The sequence below is a fragment of the Vicia villosa genome, linkage group LG3 (assembly GCF_029867415.1).
Source record: "Vicia villosa cultivar HV-30 ecotype Madison, WI linkage group LG3, Vvil1.0, whole genome shotgun sequence".
In the NCBI taxonomy this organism is placed as follows: Eukaryota; Viridiplantae; Streptophyta; class Magnoliopsida; order Fabales; family Fabaceae; genus Vicia; species Vicia villosa.
The window spans coordinates 40,140,399-40,161,609 of NC_081182.1; the positions used below are offsets into that span (position 1 = coordinate 40,140,399).

A 21,211-nucleotide genomic window follows, 5' to 3' on the forward strand; every position below is an offset into this window, starting at 1 on the left:
ACTTAAAGGGTTCAAAAGAATATTTAAGCCATAAAACTATATAAAAATGGTTACAACTTACAACACATAGATTATCCTCAACCACCTCAAGACACCAATACATCCACACTCTCGAAAGCATATATTTAACTACCCTTACAACACCCTAACACAAGAGTATAAGAGAAAATATAAAAATTCAAATACAAACTTAAAGTGTTTTTGACTGGTGCAGAAGAACTTGAATCTTTTAAATAGCCTTGGACTTCCTCTTCCTTTACAAAATTAAGCGATGCGGGACTTCTTCAACATGTCTATTTTCAACCAACCCTAATAATATCCTCCTTGATTAAAAAAATACATTAGCTTTCATTGTCTTCACCGATAATCATACCCATTGTAAAGAGTATCGTCACTTGAAACTACATTACTTCAAGAATTTTCACATCGTCTTCACCGACAATCATAGTTTAAAAAAAACTATCAACTTCATCTAAAGAAGAGTACACTTAACTTGAGGCTAATCCACTTCAAGAATTTCCACATGTCGAAAAAACTAAGTTGAAAACTTATGGTGCAACTTACAAGTTGGTAGGAATCTCTTCAACCATCGACATAATCTCACAACACATTTTGCATCAATGGCCATGTGTTAATCCATTAACAGTAACTCGTCCTTTTCCATGACAACGAAAAAATTTCACAAGGACACACTTCTCAATTTTTATAGAAGATCATCATCTCCCACAACGAGGGATTTCTAGCATTTGACTCATAGTCCTTCTCTGAAGCTGCCCCATCAAAACCCTTATACTTTACATGCTCAATCTTTCCATATTCCCAACATCTCTCACCCAATTCATTGCTTTTCTTCATATAAGACCTTTATCTAACAACCAACACTGAGTTTGATGAAGTATTATCCTCACCCTTCAATCTTATTTCTTTAGAAATAATATAACTTTCCATATATCAAAACAGGTTTAATATGCTCATGGGAAAATGTAAGAGATCATATGTGTCTCAAAGTTTCATCTTCATCTTCAATATTGACTCAAGTAGTTTATAATCAAGAAACAATACCATTGAGAATACTTAGATGATCATATACTTTCATATGTTCATCCATACACAAGCTATGAAACTGCTTCTTCAACAACAACCGATTTGATACACCTTTTCCTTAATATAGCCCTTCAAGTGTCTCCCAGAGCTCATTGGATGAAGGTGTACCAAGAATATTCTTAGCCAAAGACATGTGAATTGTTAGGATAAACAAATGCGTAGAGAAAAGGATGAACATAATAATAACACAAGAACTTAACATGGAAACTCCAAAACCGAAAAAAAAAGACTTTTGTCAAATGACAACTAGAGAATAACACTATGTAAAAAATTATATGGTCAATCCTGATATTTAAGGCCAAAGATATGTAAGTTGTAAAACTTGAATTCAACCATTGACCTTCCATTCCTTTTTCTAAACGAACCAACATATGTTGTTGAACCTCTAGTAATTGACATAAACGAACCAACATTCACATTATTAGAACTAACACTTGTAGAATTTATCACTGTCTTGGTACAAGTATATTTATATTTATTAAGAGCATTTTAGGACAATCAACTTTACCACTTCTTAATCGCATACAAATTGTATCTCTAAAGTGTGCGATTTACACCCATTTAAGTGCATAAACTACTCACAAAAATTATGTTAAGTATGCTAATTTGTCAGTGTTGAATTTAATTTTGGCATGAATCTCTTAACATAAAAAAAAAAAGAGTTTTTAGTGTAAGATTCTTATACAAGTTAAAAAGTAACATATAATATACATATGCAAACAATTTAAGGATAAAACGAGTTTGTATTTTATTTTTATGTTAAAGTTATTTTGTAAACACATATCAAATAAATGGATGACAGGTGAATAATTGCAACAAGAAAAATGATGAAGTGAATGCAATGACAAGAATTGTAAAATAGATGAGAAAATAAAGGATATTTCAGAAGAAATCAAAATGACAATCGACTGAATTTTAAATGTATAAAACATAAATATGTATAATTGAAAGAATATTGATAAGTTAAATTTAAAATTGAGGCAAGAAAAGTGTAGGGAGTTCTAAATTATAGTGAATTTAAAGTGCAAAGAATTAATGCAAGAAAAATGCAAAAATTAAAAGATGTATAATCATAAAAAGTATAAATTAAGTTTTAAATGTCACAACATACTTAAGATTAACAAAAAAAAAAACAACTATATTTTTGATAGATGTGATTTAGGAAAATATAAAACACTATTGACTTCAGAGTCATCGACGATTATTTATAGTAAAGTAAATTAACAGCTAGTGACTTGCATGTTTGCCACGTAGCACAAACCTAAAAACTACTTTTCTTCAACACTTGATTTTTTATAACGAATATTGCTCTACTTCAACGCATGCTTTTTGGTATGTTAAATCTTTGAGCTATGTCAAGATCTTGGAGAAAACCCTTTTTTTTCTCTGTCGACAATTTCACTATGCGATACATAGTTATTGACCTCTTTGCATTTTCTTTATTTTAGCATTTGTTGATTTGGTGTTGAAAGCGCATTATGCGCGTCTTAATAGATGCTTGATGTAATAATATTGAAGCTTGAAATCCAATCTTCCACATCAACATGATTCTTGCATAGTTTTCAATGATTTATGCTATGATTGATCACACTTCAACGTCAAAATATCAACATTATGGATGGACAAATGGTTAACTTCAGTCGATGACATGCCAAAAACACCAATCTAGTCAAAACAACCATTTGTATAACTTAGTTTGTTTTTAATAATTTAGAGCTTCATTTAGTCGAATAACTATTTGATCAACATATGTTTTATATCAAGTAAAATTTATCGAGTATAAGTTTAAAACTTATATATTATTGATTAATGAGATTCTACCTAGGCAATACTACTCAAATCAAATCTCTCTATCTGAGCTTGAAGTCGAGATTTACATATTACTCAAATGACAAATTTATCAATGATATTTTATTATTTGTTGTTAATACATATGTATTAAGACACAGACGCAAACATAAACTTTTTGTTTTGTATTAATAATATAAAATTTACAATACTTCATTATTTGCGAAAATATTTATATCAAATGATCTAAGATATGAACGATTTTTTGTGTGCAGATGCACGAGTTTATATCGACTTTTTATTTATTTATTTGGTCTAGAAAAAATATACTTTTTGACCACAAAAACAAAAAAAGTAGAGGTACTTTACTTATGCAGAGCAGTTAACCGATTGGTCCATCCAATTCAAAGTCTTCAGTTTCTTATTCGTGGCTGCGTCGAGCTCGTGATCGAAACAAACCGAAGGAGGAGCAACCATGGGCGACGGCAACCGCTCCAGCAGCAACAAACCAGAGTGGCTTCAGCAGTACGATCTGATCGGGAAGATCGGAGAAGGAACCTACGGTCTCGTCTTCCTCGCTCGGATCAAGTCCGCTACAAACCGCGGAAAATCCATCGCCATCAAGAAATTCAAACAATCTAAAGACGGCGACGGTGTCTCTCCCACCGCCATTCGTGAAATCATGGTATAATATTTTTTCCTTTTTTTTTTATTTATAAATTTTTTCTCCGAATTTTATGTTGCAGCTGATGAAGAGCTTTGAACCAAACTCGCTGAAATGACTGGATTGTTAGTACTAATGCAACTGTTCTGTGTAGCGGATGTTTTCGGTTATTTCAATTTTTGAAGTTTTGATGGTTTGGATTGGTTTTGAGTATTTTTTAATTTGATTTTGCAGTTGCTGAGGGAGATCACTCATGAAAATGTTGTGAAGCTTGTGAATGTTCACATCAATCATACAGACATGTCTCTGTATCTAGCCTTTGATTATGCCGAACATGACCTTTATGTGAGTCGACGACGCATTTGACTTGAAATTGTCATTTTGTTTTGCAGTTTACCAGTGTTTCCTGCTGAAAGTTTATAGTTTCTGAATGTCTTATTTTTTAGGTTATTTTCATTTAAATATTTCATTTTTTCATTTAAATATGAGTTTTATATCAGATTTTGTGCTATTGTTACTTCAGTGTCTTAAAAAGTTGTGTGAATTTATATGGGAAGAAATATATGTAGGCAGCAAGGAATTGTTTCTTGTAGTTAGTTGAGTATAAAGATTGCAATCTTGAATGGCAGGAAATAATAAGACATCATAGAGATAAGGTCAACCAAGCGATTAACCAGTACACTGTTAAATCGATACTATGGCAGTTGCTCAATGGACTGAACTATCTGCACAGGTTAGTCTATTCTTTGTGAAGTTGAAGAATATTCCATTTTATTTTTTTTCCTGTGTTGATTTATTGTATTATTATACTTTCCCTCCAGTAATTGGATAATACATCGAGATTTGAAGCCATCGAATATATTGGTACGAGTTTTGCCACCTTATTATGATATGATTAATAATTTTATCCCCCGAAGTAGACATTTGAGTTTAAATTTACTTGTCCATCTTTTATCTGTGGACTCATTTTTCTAACGAGCTTTCTTCAAAAAGGTTATGGGTGATGGGGAGGAACATGGAGTTGTTAAAGTTGCTGATTTTGGGCTTGCAAGGATATATCAAGCCCCTCTGAAGCCATTATCTGAAAATGGGGTATGGGTACATTTTTCATCTGTGTATTTGAGAAATCTTCATGTATATTCTCTGCATGATTCTTCTATTTTTAATATTTGACTTGAAATCTGGCTATGCATATAATACCTGCAGTAAGACTACATTAAATGTTTATGCACTATCCCAGCTTTCTGCTGTAAGCTTACTGAGTGATGGATATTGTTATTTGTTTCAAGTTTAACTTGTTGAACTGTTGAGCCTTCCGTCAAAACTTATGTGTTTTGATTCTCTATGTGTTTGCCGTTGGGTCTATTGTCATCTTTAACTTCAATTAGCTGTGCACTTGTACTTCATTTTACCTTTTGATATGTTTGATCGTTTAGATTCCTGATTTATAAAATACTGACATGCAGGTTGTTGTAACCATTTGGTATCGTGCTCCCGAGTTGCTTCTTGGAGCGAAACATTATACCAGTGCTGTTGGTATCCTTTAATTTTAGGGGTGTGTATCTTTCCCCCTCCATCTCTGTGTGTGTTGTGTGTCAAGATTTACTGTATAAAAGATTATGTTAACTTTGGAGTTACACTTGTGTGATGTTATGATCGTTATCAATCCATCAAGGGTATTTCTTCAGTCTTTTAACCCGTGTTGTACTTTTTTTTTATTACATTGGTGTTTTTGCTATCCTTAGTTTGACTTGAGGTTGATGTCTGAATAAGTTACGGTTTTGATGAATCTGACACAGCAATATTTAGAACAGAGCATACACAAAAGGTTGACATGGTATGACTAACTTTTGATGAATGTAATTTATTTAGTGGATGTAGTTAATGTTGGGGACTTTGGTACACATAATTGAAAGATAGACTAATCAATTGTGTGTGATAAATAAATGTGTCTGAATTCCCTTTGATCTCATTCTAATAGCGGTTCAGTTACTTTTCCTTAAAGAGACATTTAGATATGTGGGCTGTGGGGTGCATTTTTGCTGAGTTGTTGACCTTGAAGCCACTGTTTCAAGGTGCAGAAGTCAAAGCTACACCAAATCCTTTTCAGGTACTTGATGCTAAAACTTGTGTTCTTTTTATTCTACAGTTGAGTATTATTATTGGATGTAGTATCATTGTTGGATTCTAAATAATCATTGTTCCACTTGTGCAGCTTGATCAACTTGACAAGATATTCAAGGTTTTAGGTAATTTATTTGCTTACTGTTTTCCTTTCTCCATGTTGGGGGATGTTTATTCTCTTGATGATATCCCAAACCCACATCCTGGTCATTGTTAATGTGTCAGGCCATCCCACATCAGAAAAATGGCCCTCCTTACAACATCATCCCCATTGGCAACAGGATACACAACATATACAAGGACACAAATAGTAAGATCATTAATTGCTGTGTAATTCTAATAAATGCAGGATAGACATATTTTCATAGTGTTGAGTCCTTTGTTTTCTCTTTTACGTGCTTGTTCTTTGTAACTGATATGCATATATTTTTTTCTTCATGAAACTAATGGACCTGTTCTGCTTTTTGCAAACAGTGACAATGCTAATCTCTATAGTGTTGTACACCTATCTCCAAAAAGTCCTGCATATGACCTTTTGTCAAAGATGCTTGAGTAAGTATTTCCTTTTTCATTTAAATTCTAAATGATGCTAAGTTGAACATGATGAAAAGTTACCCCCTTATGTGCTAATGATTTAGTGATATCCCCCACAATACTGTGATAGGGTGGTCAAATAAGCCTCAATATTTCGTTGCCTTATCCAGGTGGTTATGGGTTTGTGTTTTTTTGTTACTTATGTTTTCTAACTTTGTGATCATCTTCTTCATCATAATCATTGTCATCATCACTTATTGTTGTAATTGTTCCTGTTGTTAATTTTATAGTTTCGGTTCACATGTTAATTTGTTTCAAACATTCCCTACCTCTTTCTATACTGTGAATAGCGCCGCTTTTGCGGCTAATCGTGGTGCAGTTATGGTGCCCACTGCAAAACGTTTTGCAGGTGCGGCTACTGCGACCCCAAATTGCGCTGGAATTGCGCCGAATTTGTCATGTCGCAGCCGCCACAGGGACTTTTGTTTCTTATGGCCAGAAAAAAATTGATGTGGATGAGAAAAGAATAAAAACAATGAAGAGGAAGGGCATCTAGTCAAAGAAGAAGAAAGGACGAAAGAAGGATGCAAAGATGAGGGATCTAAGAAACAAATGAAGAAAGCAGAAGAAATGCGGCGCCTTGGTAGTCTGTTTGCAGGGATACAAAATCCTTGAGATCTAGGGTTAGATTAGAATGGGCTTGGTCACGTACCACTTAAAACTATTAAAAAATGTGAAAAGTAAACAAGATAGGATTCATACCCTGGGCAACGCAGCTCTATAAGTCTGCAAACCTAGTGAGCCACTACCATGCTGTAGAACTTTGGTATATATAGTATTAATTATTTAATAAATAGTATTAATTATGATTCATAGTTATATATACTTAGTCCCTCCTGTCTTGATTATAAGTACAAAAATACTCATGTTTTGTGGTTGAAAATTAAAACAAATCTAGTATGATTTAACTGGTATGAACTAAGGGTTAATTGAGTTAAAGTAGCGAAAGGACCAGAGTTCAAACCCTGGTAAAGGGGAAAAAGTATACTAACATACTAACAGTTGCCAATTAAAGAAAACTAATTTAACCTAATTTAATGATATCATTCTTGAAATGCCCTTCAAGTAGTATTGATTTTATTTTCTACTAACCTTTTTATTCTTAGGGAACAAGTTTCCACGAAATTCAATTTAGGAAGTACAAACATTTCTTTTATTATAATAAGAAATTATTTACAACTAACTAAAATTCTTAATCAGTGTGAGGGTAGGTATTTTTGCTTATAATCGAGACTGGAATCTATATACATGTAGTAGTGGTTTAGTAAAAACATAGTAATATTATAATAGCAATAATTCTGCTATACGCCACGCCACTATTCTAGTTTCGGAGCCAGTCCCTCTGAGCCACCATTGAGATTGACAGCATAGACTTCTTTCTATGTTGTTTGAAATTTGAATTATTTTAGGTTATCGTGTTTAGTAGTTAATGCAATCAATCTGCTTAGCTTGTGTGGCAATGTTGATTCTTCCCATTTGTTAGAGATTTCAGCATTGCTGCTATCCTTGTAAATCGCCATCTGAACCACAAAAGAGTATATTTGTCATTGAGTGCTTTGTTGATACTAAGGATTTTGAGGATCTTCTCTACAACACTAAATAGATAGAAGGAAATCAATCAATACATGATGAATTCTTATTCTCCCCGAGTACGAATTATCATTATTCTTCAAACTAGGGATATTAGGGGAAATTTCTTTCCGCTTGTATAATTCTATGAAAGAATGAGTTACTTAAAACCAGTGTTGCCCATGGTAGATGGCGCTCCATGTCGGAGAGCCGAAATTCCACCATACCGGACGCTTTGTGGTGCTGTTATAGCGAATTATGGCGGAAAAACCCGCAATACCGGCCGATATTTACCATTGCGGCTAGCTCAAAAACCGCCATGTATATCCACCATAGCGCCGCAATTGCGGATATTTGGTAACGCTGCCTAAAACAATCTATCAACCAACTTTATTGTGAGCAATCTAAGAGTTTGAATAGCCAAAATGGCTTATATTTGGCAGTTACTATGGAAAGAGATTAGGAATAAGTTGAATGGCTATTCTATCAAATAAGTGAACGATCATGCCTTCCATTAATAGCTAATTAAGTTAACTCTATCTAGCAGCATTATACCTTCTTTTAGAAATATGGAAATCCTCACCCGTCCCACAGTGACCACCATGACGAATGTCACCTGCCAACTGCTCCTATCATCACCCATCCTTACTGCCACTACCCTTAATGCGACAACTAATACTGTTGCCCACACGTGCAACCACCAAACCAGAAACCAAAGCAGGGCCCCAAAAAACAGAGTATCATGGTACCTTTAGTTCAAAAAGCCTTCCCTGAAATGGAGCTGTCATGCTAGAGCAAGAACCCGCACGAACCAGGGCCCCAAAAAACAGAGTATCATGGTACTATAGTTCAAAAAGCCTTCCCTGAAATGGAGCTGTCATGCTAGAGGAAGAACTAGCACGAACATCTATCTATTATGACCTGTGTCGTTATTTCATTTTCTTCTTTCAAGCCTTCCATGTAATAAGTTGCTTATATCCACAGACATTTAGGGCTATTCCTTGAATGCTGTTAATAATTTCTACTATAATAGTCCTTGGGATCTAGAAATTTATAATGAAAATGGCTAACCCAATAGCCGGTTCTACAAGTGCCATTGTTGAAACTAAAGAAACAAATGATTGACCCATATCTCTTAAAATTTTGGTGTGTCCAAACTCAACCTTACAAAACTGACTCTTAAGGTGGGAGATGCCTCCCACTTATAAACATATTTTTAGACCATATCTAAACTAATATGAGTCTCTCAACACCCCCTCCTCCTCATGCCCAGGACCAGACAACTGGAGTGTGACTCAAGTGGCCCAGTAGCGGGTGTCCCAACATATCTTAGATAAACTCTAATAACCTTAATCTTAATACTTCTCACAACTTTCATAAGAGATTTACATGTATATATAGAAGAAACAAATCAAACACAAACCCATAATACAGGGATCAAATCAAATCAATCCTTGAGTATTGAAGGAAACTCAGATTCTATAAAATAAGAAGATAATCAAATAACAAACACAATATATTTACAATCAACAATATCATTTGAAGAAACGAAAAAAATGCCAAAATGTTCAAATTCACAATGAATAACATTGATTCTATTGGCATTTACATAATGGGAATATTTCGTCTATTGAGAAGGATTTCCCGAATACCTAAAATAGAGATGGTGAATCTCAGCAGGCCATAGTAGACCATGAGTTGGGAGTTGACCTCGGATTTCCTCAATCACCTCTACTCCTCGATGAGTTTGTTCAAAATGGAACAGCGAGCCATGCCTGTGATGGAAATATGATAGTCACCAATCGAAGTCGTGCTGCCAGCTGTCATGTCTCATGTGTAGGCTTCACATCTTTCAGAACCTCGAGAGTGACCCCCTTATTCTGTAACTGAGTGCGGATCTCTCTATCATGTTTACTTATTCTCTTTTGCAGGCCTTCGTGATAGCCCCATCTACAGGAATATTGCCACCAAGCATTTTTCTGATTCCTATCTGATTTGGCATACCATGCCGTGATAGAATGACATATTCATTTAATTTTTAATGCTAAATATTGCTAGTAGGAGTTATGATTCTATGTCATTCCCATTATAGTCATTTTAGTTAACCAAATGCAACCCTATTTCAGTTTTGTTACATGTGGCCTTCAACCTGTAAGAATTTCATCTAGTATTTGTTGATACGTGAATTTGATGTATGACTTTCTTTTTTAATGAAAGTTTTCTGTATTTTTTGCCCTCTAATATTGGCTTGTGTACCTATGTGCAGATACGATCCTAAAAGGCGTATAACAGCAGCACAAGCTTTGGAGCATGAGTAAGACTCCTTTTATTTTCTTGTATTCTTGCATGAAATTTACATATCTAGTGATTAAAAGGATGATTTAACTAGAGATGGAACTAGGGAAGCGCAAGCATGGGCATAACCGCCGCTGATTGGAACATAATTACATTTTGTGCTTAATCTGTTTATTGTTTAATCAATTTTATTTTATATTAATAGTGTTTTTGTCGGCCAATCATAAAACTAATATTATGTGACATTCGAATGCAGTAAAATTTAGTTAAGAATGTATTGAGAAAAGTATTCGTATACCTTATAATGTTATATTAATTATGTATTGAGAAAAAATATTCTCATACCTTATAATGTTATATTATTAATAAATAGTATTTATATGCTCATATTGATAATTACACAATTTAAAAAGTTTCTAAAATTATTCAAACCACATTCAATGTGTTAAAATATATACCTTTCATTTGTATTTATTTAAGGGATTTGCTAACGTAGACCCACTTGATTTTATGAAGGTCTATTTTAGCAACATGCACCTAAGGGTGCATTTAACCATTTTTTAGTTAAAGTTTGATAAAACATACCTTCATAAATATAAGTGTACATCTAGCAAATCCCACAGGGATTTGCTAAAATACATCCACTTATTTTTATGAAGGTGTGTTTTAGCAACGTGCACCTTAAAGTGCATTCAACCATTTTTTAGTTAATGCTTGCTAAAATAGACCTTCATAAAAATAAGTGGGTCTACGTTAACAATCCCCCTTTAAATAATACTTATCATTAAATATCTTGTGGCCACTGCTATGATTAAATTTTGAATCCGTTCTCTGGATTTAACTTATATTTGTTTATGGTTTTTCTGCCTACAGAAATATGACTAGATACAACATATTCTCCTTCCATTTTTTATATTCTTGATATGGCATACTATCAAAGATTTTCTGGAACTGATGTAGTTGCCTTCTTATTGTTGTATTTAACATAATCCTGATTGAAAATTTCAAAAGTTATTGAGGATGAGCAACTATTACGTTGTAGTCATCATTAAAGAAACTCCAGAAGCTTTACCTAAACTATTTTATTTACACAAAAAGCAGTTATGTAGCCCTAATGCTGCTGGATTAAAGTTTTTGTGTGAATTTATAATATGTTTCACTTATATGTTTTTTGCTTAACAGTTTAAGCTTTTGGGGTAGTTGGTTCATGGAGTGTCATCAGACCCTTGATGTCCAAGGGTCTAGAGTGTTATGGTTCAATTTTTTTAGAGTGTTATCAAATATTTCATGTTATGTTTTCATATAAGTGGTCTACTGACTGTTTCATAATTGCTTGTGATTTGTCTTTTTCATTTTGAGTGTTAAAAAAATGATTTATTCTGTTGAGATTTTATGTAAATCAGAAAATTTTAATTAGAGTCAAATTATTAAAAAATACATTTTATTTGAATTTGAATAGGTAGTTATAATTTCGGTTTGTTTAGAAGCTACTAAAAAATAATCAAAACTAAGATTTTTAGATTCTGATATTTTTCAAAAGCTGAAAGCAAATTCACTAAAAATTTTAGAAGCATTTTTTATCCAATATAAAAGTTATTTTTTACCAAAAAACTCCGAAACAAACAGCCTTTTTAACGTGTATATATATATATATATATATATATATATATATATATATATATATATATATATATATATATATATATATATATATATATATATATATATATATATATATATATATATATATATATCCTTGGAGAGCTTCCATATATTGCTGGATCACTGGTTTTAGTGGTAATTGAGATTTGATGTCCTCATGCCGATTTAGTTTTATGCCTTCGGCGAGTTTAAAAATTGGTTGTTGCATTTGTAAATCTTTTTTACATTAAAGACCATGTACTATGAGTTTTGATGGAAATACACCTTGTTAGATATGTAATATCTTTGTTGGGTATTTAACTAGTTCCCTTTTATCTTTGAGATATTATATTTTCAACATGTTATACTTTGTTTTCCAGGTATTTCAAAATGGAACCACAGCCTGGGCGGAAGTAAGGCCTTTTCTTCCTTCCTCCTTTGCTATTTTGCTTTGGTCTTTTCGCCTTTTCCCCATTTTTATTGCATAAAGCCTTTTCCCAGAATTATTGGTTACTTTTCATTACTTTGAAAATTTCTTTGCAAGATTTATAAATAAATATTCATTATTTCTCCTCTTCCTGCTCTATGTATACTATAGTAAAGCAGCTGTCTTCATTAAGCATGCATTCCAAAATCATTTATTGTCTTTGATTAAACATTTTTGTCAAATCAATGCCCAGTGCACTTGTACCATGCCAACCTGGAGAGCCATTTGTAAATTATCCCACACGTCCAGTGGATACAACAACAGATTTTGAAGGGACAACCAACATGCAGCAATCACAGCCGGTAAAGTCCTATAGAAATATATCATTATAAACTGAAATTGTGCAGGCTTGAGTTATCATGTACCCATTTTGATAAGTGTTGTAGATTTAAAATTTTCAATGAGTAGGGTATATCAGAACTAGTGGACATGATTCAGCTTTGTCCCTGAATTGTTTTTTAGTGGAAAATAGTCATATATTGTAAAAGAGTAATACTCTCAGAAGTTTAGCTACTGACCGGATTTAGTTAGTATTTATTTTATTAATCTGGCAGTGCAGTACTATATGAATCTTTACTTTTTGCGAAATATTATTATAAGTTTGAAATTAGAAAGAGCAATAAGTGACTATTAGACAAGTGAAGGACAACGTTAGTTCTGTTGTCAGTTCCAGATAGTGGAGGAGAGAGGAGCGGCCAACCCTAAAAATGAAGCCGAGCGGAGCGGGTGCTATTTCATATATTTAGGGATTATTATACAATTAATACTAATAAAAACATAGTGGCTGAAAAATGAAATAAATTACTTAAAATTCATGCAGTATTCGTAGTTAGAAGGAAAAGCCTCAATTTTAAGCATAACATACTTGTCAATAATTCCAACAAAATTCAAGAGAACAAAAAAGTTAAGCATCATGAAAATCTCAAAACTGTTTTCTAAGCATTATCAAAACTCAAATAAAAGTTTAAGCATTATGAAAATCTAATTCTTCATCATCATTTCCTTTGCTATTAGACATGTAGTCTTCTTTGTCTTCCCCAATATATTATGGATCAAGATCTTCATCATCTTTTGGTACTAAACAAGTTGATAGTGATATGGCTAAGAGATCTAAGGTAACCAACAATATTTAGTGGAAAAAACCTCCAAATGGATGGTTTTGTTTGAGTATGGATGGAGCATCCAAAGGAAGTAGTGGCTAAACAAGTTGAGAGTGATATGGCTAAGAGACCTAAGGTAACCAACAATAGCGAGTGGAAAAACCCTCCAAATGGATGGTTTTGTTTGAGTACGGATGGAGCATCCAAAGGAAGTTGTGGGCTTGCAGGTTGTGGAGGGTTGATAAGGTATGAGAATGATGTTTGGGTGTGTGGTTTTGCAAAAACTAAGGAGAAAACTACTGCTTATATGGCGGAGATATGGGGAGTGTATGAAGGTTTGAGCTTGACTAGGAGGAAAGGTATTTCGAAGTTGATAGCAGGGAGTGTATGAAGGTTTGAGCTTGGCTAGGAGAAAAGGTATTTTGAAGTTGATAGTGCAAGTGGATTTGGAGGTCATTGTTCGTAGTATCGATGGTGTGGGTGTGTGGCAATACCGGGAGTTCTATGGGATGGACTATCAAGCGTAAGATTAGACATTTGCTTTCCCCCGATTGGAATGTTCGTTTCATGCATATTTATAAGGAAGAAAATAGATGTGTTGATGTGTTGTCCAACATGAAATGTGTTAGAGAAGTGGATTTTTTAGATTTCCAATTGCCTCCTCTTCAGGTGTCTTAGATGTTAGCTTCATGATTTTTGGGATTTTTCGTTACCTCAGCTTGTAGCGTTGTAGTTTTCTTTTCCTTTTTGGACTTTGGCTCCATTGTGTCCCAAAAAATAAATAAATTCACAACTTAAATTTATATATATTTTTTATAAAATACTTAGTATCCTAAATTTATTCTTTCTAAATTTGAATGTTAATATTAATAACTTATTATTGTTTAAATAAAGGAAGACTTATTAGTTAATATAATATATATCATTTTTGTATTTACAATTTGAATTCTATAATAGTACAAGTTACGCGTCAAAAACTAAAAATAATGAGTTATTACCTAATATTTGGATTCTTTCGCGTTTAAAGATGAATTATTACCTTATTCCCAAAAAAGAAATGATTGATTAGTACAAGTTATATGGAAAATATTAATTGCAATACGATTTTCTTAAATCAAATACGTGTATTGCATATATGAGTTAAAGGCAACATTAGAGTAATCGACAAACAGATAGCGCAGTGGCAGAAGTTGCATTGTTGAAGATTATTAATGCGAGTTCGATCCTTGATCAAACCACTTACATCTAATATGACCTTATACCCAAAAAAGAGATGAATGATTACCTAAATATTACACATATATAGTACAAGATATGTGGCAAGTATTAATTGCAATGTGATTTTCTTAAATCAAATACCTATATAGGATATATGAATTAAAAGCAACATTAGAGTAATCGACGGACAGATGGCGCAGTGGCAGAAGTTGCATTTGTTGAAGATTAGTAATGTGGTTCGATCCTTGATCAGACCACTTGCATCTAATTATTTCGTAATTAAAAAGCTAGCTTATTTTCACTAAACTGGACTGCATCGGTTCCTGCTGGTTTACACGAGTTTGACCGGTTTAACCAAAACTCGACGGACAGATGGTGCAGTGGCAGAAGGTGCATTGTTGAAGATTAGTAATGCGGGTTCTATAAGGTTGTCAAAATCGGGATCTTGCATAAGATCGGGAGGGGATGGTAAGATCTTAAAATATAAGATCGCAACTAAGACCGGAAGATCCTACTCAATTATTTTGTAAGATCGAGAGGGGGTAGCAAGATTGCAAAACATAAGATCGTAACAAATCATAAGATACTACTTAAATGGAAAATAATAAGTATTTCAATATTATATTTTCGTAGGCAAGTGTATTTGTGGGAAAATGGACGCCGCCGAACCAAAATTGTTGCGCCTTTGTATCGTCATCCTTTTCGGCTTGTAATGGTGGGGGCAGAAAAATGGCCGATTGTGGTCGGAATTGGCCAATCACACATAATAATTGGTTTTTACCATTTTTTCACAATTTGACTACAACACACGATTCTACTTAAGATCTACAACACACGATTCTACTTAAGATCTAGATCATTGGGGATGAGTGAGATCGTAAAATCATAAGATTTTAAGATTTAGATCGTGAATTTGATAACCATCACTTCGATCCTTGATCAGACCACTCGCATCATATCATTTTGTAATTAAAATGCTAACTTATTTTCACTAAACTGGACTGCATCGGTTCCTGCTGGTTTACACGAGTTTGAACCGGTTCAAATACATGTGCGGTCTGAATCTAATATAGTAATCCGATAGGCCATAGGTCCAGTTTTCGGTTAGACCTGTCCAGTTGACCAGTCTGTTCCGATTTTAAAATACTGGGATGAATTACCTAGGCTGCCCCAAGTTTAACTGCTCTTTCCTTAGAGGTTATGAATATTTTCAATGGTTTTGTTATACTTACTATGACTTGATTACATACTTGAGTAGCTTCTATTAATGAAAAGTTTTGATTCCTATTGAAGTTTAAGTCATTTTAAATTGCTTGCTCATGATTCTTGTAAGTAAAGGTTTATATTGGCATACTTGGACTCGAGCAAGCATATGCATGCTTAAACATTTCCACCTAATGCTTTTTAATGTATATAACTTTTCAGGTTTCGTCTGGAGCTGCTATTGCTGGAAACATGCCTGGTGGTCATGTATCAAATAGACCTGTCCCTCGACCAATGAATGTTGGCATGCAAAGAATGCATCAGCTGCAAGCTTATAACCTCCCATCCCAGCCAGGGATGGGTAGTGGAATTAATCCTGCTGGCATCCCAATGCAACGAGGTGTTCCGCAACAGGCCCATCAGCAGCAACAGGTTTATTGTTTATTGGGAAAAGGAGGAAATTATTATCCTGTTTTTTCGTTTTTTGTGGTCGATGTAATATGTAACTAACTCTGTTTTATTTTGTTTTTTGACAGTTGAGGAGAAAAGACCAAATGGGAATGCCAGGATACCCTCCGCAGCAGAAACCAAGACGTATGTAAGGTAAATAACATTGTTCCACTGCATATTAGTGGCAACGGCGGTGGTGGTAGATGTACTCTGTCATAGAGAAACTTAGCATTTCATAAAACTGGAAGAATTTCTTTTATGTGGATTATTAGGAATATCAATAATTTCTCATGTTTTGTCCAGTAGTTTTAATGGGCAATTAGGATTCATGAGAGTTCTATATGAAATTTTGAATTAAATTTATTAGAGATTCTTACAAAGTATTTGAGAAACTACATATTGCGCATAACCTGGTTCACCTCTTTAATTGTCACTTGTGATGTTTGGGTTGTGGAAAACATCATGCTGTGTATATCTTATTGAGAATTATTAGGGTAATCAAAATTTGGACCTGCTCGTTAGACCAATCAAACCAAAATCGGATATGCATATAGTCCAATTAGGACTGAAATCCGCCTAGAAAAAAATCTGATTTACAAATCGAGAACCGATATAAAACTGTCAAAACCTGCTGTCAACTGGTTTGTTGCAGTTCATAAATGCAGTCTGAGAAATATATTACCTAAAAGTGGCTCCATTTTGTATTTTATATTTGACTTGTTTTATGTTGCTTCCTTAATTCCTCAATGTATGACTTATGCGGTTTAATGTTGTTAAATAGCCGCTATACCGCTATAGTATCCCCGAATTTGAACAAACTGCTATTGTTCCACGATATGCCATTAGGGCCAAATGTTGTCAAATAGCTGATATAGTGGTGCTATAAAATCAGTATATAGCAGAATCGTAACAATTCACTATTTTTCACTATCTGCAATTTACAACATTAATGCCGTTTTCTGTATATTTTGCAACTCAATTTGACCATAGGCATACAACAAGCCGGTTTTAGGTGTCATTACTGTTTCTTTTTTCAATACTAGTTTTTTACCTTTCATTTTCAATATAAACTGTTTATGAATTAGATTAGTAGGATCTCTCATGTTAATTTCAACATGAAGAAATAATGTGGAGAAACTATGGCCCTTGAAATATATTAGGTAGAGGGGTTTAAGAATTTGAAAAAAAGGGAAAGAATATGGTTAAAGGTGGAGATTTAAAACACAGGAGAAAGACAACATGGTGGGTCAGGGGTGGGTTATGTTTTGTCTCCCCCACCCTCGGCAGAGATCAGTTTCTTCCGCCATGCACTCGTTCCGATTGAAATTGGTTCCCCCGCCTTCGCCATTTATATTTATAGTATTTAACTACATATTACATAAAATGCATAAGTATTTATAAGAGTTATCAATCCCGGCTGATAGTGGCGCTATCCCAGGAGAGGGACTGGCACGGAGGCCGGCCGACATAAAATCGCACGTCGCGGAACAGTTTTCAATCGCGGACACTTTTGGAACAATCGCAGGTTGCGAAGCGGAGTGGTTTCCTGAACCAACTTACTTTCTGTGTTTTTGTTGCGAAATCCCAAAACACCTTTAATTTTTTTGTCATTTGCCCTAAGTTCCATTTCCTCTCCCTCTATCGTGTTTAACTCTACTTCTACTCGTCTCTCGCGTTTGCCCGTGTAGTTCTTCTCCTCTCTCGCGTTTGATTCCATTCGAAGGGCAAGCCATTGCCGCTGTCTTTGTACCTTTCTTCTTTTTCCTCTATTCTTCTTTTCTTCTTCTTCCTCTATTATTCTTTTTCCTGTATAAATCATCTAAATCTTTTATCTAAATCAATATATTCCTCTATTTATTGTTAGTATCAATTTCTTTAAATTAATGCAAGGTTGCTTTGTTTGAAGAAGAATAGTTTGTATGTTAATTCTTGATATAATAGTAGTCTAAGTTTGAATTTTGAGATGTGATGTTTTGATTAAATTTAAGAGTTGTTGATGTTGAATTGATTAAGAGTTTTTGATTAATCTTTGTGTTTTGATAGTTTGATTTATGAATCTTGTATGGGTTTTGTTGTATTATTGATTTATTTGTTTGATTTATTTTTGTAGTTATTATTTATATAATTTGTTTAAAAAATAATTAAATAGCGGTCATCCCGCAATCTAATTTTTGGAGTCAGCCGCTCCGCTCCTCCGCTACCTGGGGTGGTATGTATATAAAAAATAATATTTTTTACTAATAGGGTGGGTTCTTGGAATGTTGCCTGACAGATATATTCACATGTACACCCCGTCCTCGACTTTGAATATTGAGAAAAATTCTAACCAGTGCACCTGGTCAAAGCAGGGGGTTTCCGTCAAAATCGGGGCAAATTCTAACAGTTGCGGATTATGTTGTCGTGAAACAATAGGCAAATATAGTCAGAAATAGAATTATCAGAATCCAATTTCAAAGTAGAAAAAAGTTATGGTTAAAAATGTTACTAACTTACTACCATTTAAGTTTAATTTAGTTTTAAATTAAAATAATGTTTTACTAATTGTAATATTATTATCAGTAAGATGTTTAGGTAAAGAAATACCCATTATAGTATATTGTTAAAATTTATATAAAAAAGTAATATGGTTAGATATAGAAAATTAAATTTAAATATTACCAGTCCATTCTTGGTTGAATTTTGGTCGAACATTTGAATCTTAAATCGGTACACAGGTTCATTGTCTAGTCTGATTTTAATTAGTTTGATAATTATTTCCTATAGTTTCATTTTCTGTCATCAATATTCAACTTTTTTGAATATTTGTACTAGTAGTAGTGTTGGATGACTCTTTTATATTTGCAATAATTCTGAAGATATCGAGTGAAGATAGATTTAATGGAAGATATTCTGAAGATATTATGTTAGGTTTTGATGGAAAGATATGAAGTGAAGATAGATTTCAAGTCAATAGTGGCAAACTTGAGCTCATTCATCAGGACAATTCATAAGTCATAACCCTGTGGATAGATTTGTCTTCATCCTTGTGAACTTCACTTTTTGTAACTTCATTGGGCACATGAAGCTGGATGCTGCAATATGAACTATTCTCCTGGAACAGCAATGGAGCCATTGAAGGGGGAATAAACAAGGGAAATGGTTGAGCTACTGGTGAGACATGTATATCATATTTATGTATAGTTGTACGATTTTCTTGTATTCTCACAGCTGTTTCTCAAGGTGAAATGTAAGGGATCGTATAGGAAATTGAATCAACTGAAACTTTATTGTACTTGATGTATATTATTGCCTCACTTTATTGAAGGAAATATATACTTGACTTTTCCTCCGTTTTGAATCTGTTGTGCTCCTTGGAATGATATTACTTTTTGACCATGGACTAATTTTAGCGGAAATATATTTCTAATAACGTAATCAGAGGTATATAAGCTTTCTACTACTAGAGGTGGAACATGTACATACCAAAACCTGCAATCTAGCATAAATATATTACTAGGGACATTTTCTTCCTTGCTCTCTTTTGTTAGATTCTAGATTTATTTTTTTTACTATTTCAACCATTGTGTCCATACTAGAGGTGTTTGAGGAGAGAAAATTACATGAAATATTGAAAAATGTCAATTATATGCTTAAATATGTCAATTTCAGTTAGTGTTCATACTATAGGTGTTTGATGGCTCATCTTACTCCGTTTCTACACAATACATAGTCATTTTATTCATTTGAATCTCAAGGATCTTCTCCAATATCATCACCTGCATCCTAATCACCAATTTTAGTCATTTTAGGCTCCACATCAACCTCGGTTATGTCTTTATCTTTGTTCAGGTCAATCACTTAAGCAATCTTGTTAATCACTATCCTTTTCATTGAATTTAACATCCCTACTACTTATTAGGAGTGCTCAAATTAATTGGTTTTTTGGATTATTTATATCTAAATTGTTTTAACTAAATCTATATTTTGGACATCCATATAAAAAATATGAATCAAATTAGTCAATTTTTTGAAAATCACAAAAAATATTTTAAATTAACTTTTATAATAATAAATTTTCCAATTTATTTCTGAAATAAATTTTTTATCTTCTGAAAAAGTATTTTTTTTAAATATAATTTAAAAAAACATTTTTTTAATATAAAAAATAGTTTTAAAAATTTTTTAAATCAAAATTAATTATAAAACTGATTAATAACTGATTTATAACCATCTTAAGAAAATGGAACAATTAGTTTTAGTGACCAATTACAAAATATAAATTATCTATGATTATAAATTGATTAGATTATTTAACCGTAAGGATTTCTACTATAAAGATCCTTTTTTAGCTCTTGGTTGTAGTTTTTCTTTGAATGGTAGTAAACTAGGTTCTAACTTCTAAGGTTTTTGTATTCAGCTGGTCTTTTGTTTCATATTTGCTGAGGAGTTTTACAGCCGTAGTACAGGGATACCTATTTATCAAATAGCAAGCTGTGTGGACGAGTTCTCTCCAAAAATTCTTTGATAAGTTTGCATACATGCATCTGACATTATTGTTTCTATATATGCCATGCTCATTACATAAATCATTAACTTCCTTATGGCAGAATTATAATCCATTAACTTGTTGAATTCATCCAAATGATTTTCCACTGATGTTCATTCTTGCATATTAAGAATATACATTTTTGCTTGAGATAGAGACCATTTGCAAGTGTCTTTGAACAACAATTTTTTTTGTTTTATTCTTTTGATACCTCACGTAGAACTTTATTTTCTAAGCTCAATTTTATTATGTTATTAGCTTTGCTCAAGATGCTCTTCTTTTCTTGTTCAGTGAGATAATGGTAACTTGTTCTCTTCTTCTCAGGCTTCTTTTTACCCCTTGATGAGTCAGAAGCTCTCATATTCATCCTCCATAAAACAAAATCATTCTTTCTAGTGAAGTTTTTGAAACAAAATCATTATCTCTTTATTAATTCAATCAACTAAGTT

General features: G+C 33.2%; 1 protein-coding gene across 6 annotated transcripts; it reads left to right on the forward strand.

Annotated features, from left to right (window-relative positions):
* Positions 1-3,242: 3,242 nt before the first annotated feature.
* Positions 3,243-19,549, forward strand: LOC131661077 (cyclin-dependent kinase E-1-like). 6 transcript variants are annotated; one of them, XM_058930486.1, is made up of 16 exons: positions 3,243-3,577; positions 3,791-3,901; positions 4,186-4,289; positions 4,378-4,420; positions 4,550-4,648; positions 5,023-5,092; positions 5,572-5,666; positions 5,772-5,805; positions 5,906-5,990; positions 6,155-6,232; positions 10,110-10,157; positions 12,160-12,192; positions 12,460-12,568; positions 16,010-16,219; positions 16,324-16,390; positions 19,093-19,549. In XM_058930486.1, the coding sequence occupies exons 1-15, from the start codon at positions 3,368-3,370 to the stop codon at positions 16,387-16,389; spliced, it is 1,395 nt and encodes a 464-aa protein (XP_058786469.1). In that variant the 5' UTR covers positions 3,243-3,367; the 3' UTR covers position 16,390; positions 19,093-19,549. The 6 variants fall into 6 exon arrangements, with proteins under 6 accessions (XP_058786469.1, XP_058786468.1, XP_058786470.1 ...); XM_058930485.1 differs by having other exon boundaries at positions 19,133-19,549; XM_058930487.1 differs by having other exon boundaries at positions 19,145-19,549.
* The last annotated feature ends 1,662 nt before the right edge of the window (positions 19,550-21,211 follow it).

Excerpts from the sequence above, each read along its gene's own strand:
- LOC131661077 (XM_058930486.1), top strand. The coding sequence starts at position 3,368 with ATGGGCGACGGCAACCGCTCCAGCAGCAACAAACCAGAGTGGCTTCAG. Across the intron at positions 3,578-3,790 it reads CCGCCATTCGTGAAATCATG|TTGCTGAGGGAGATCACTCA; the intron begins GTATAATATTTT and ends TTGATTTTGCAG. Across the intron at positions 6,233-10,109 it reads CTTTTGTCAAAGATGCTTGA|ATACGATCCTAAAAGGCGTA; the intron begins GTAAGTATTTCC and ends ACCTATGTGCAG.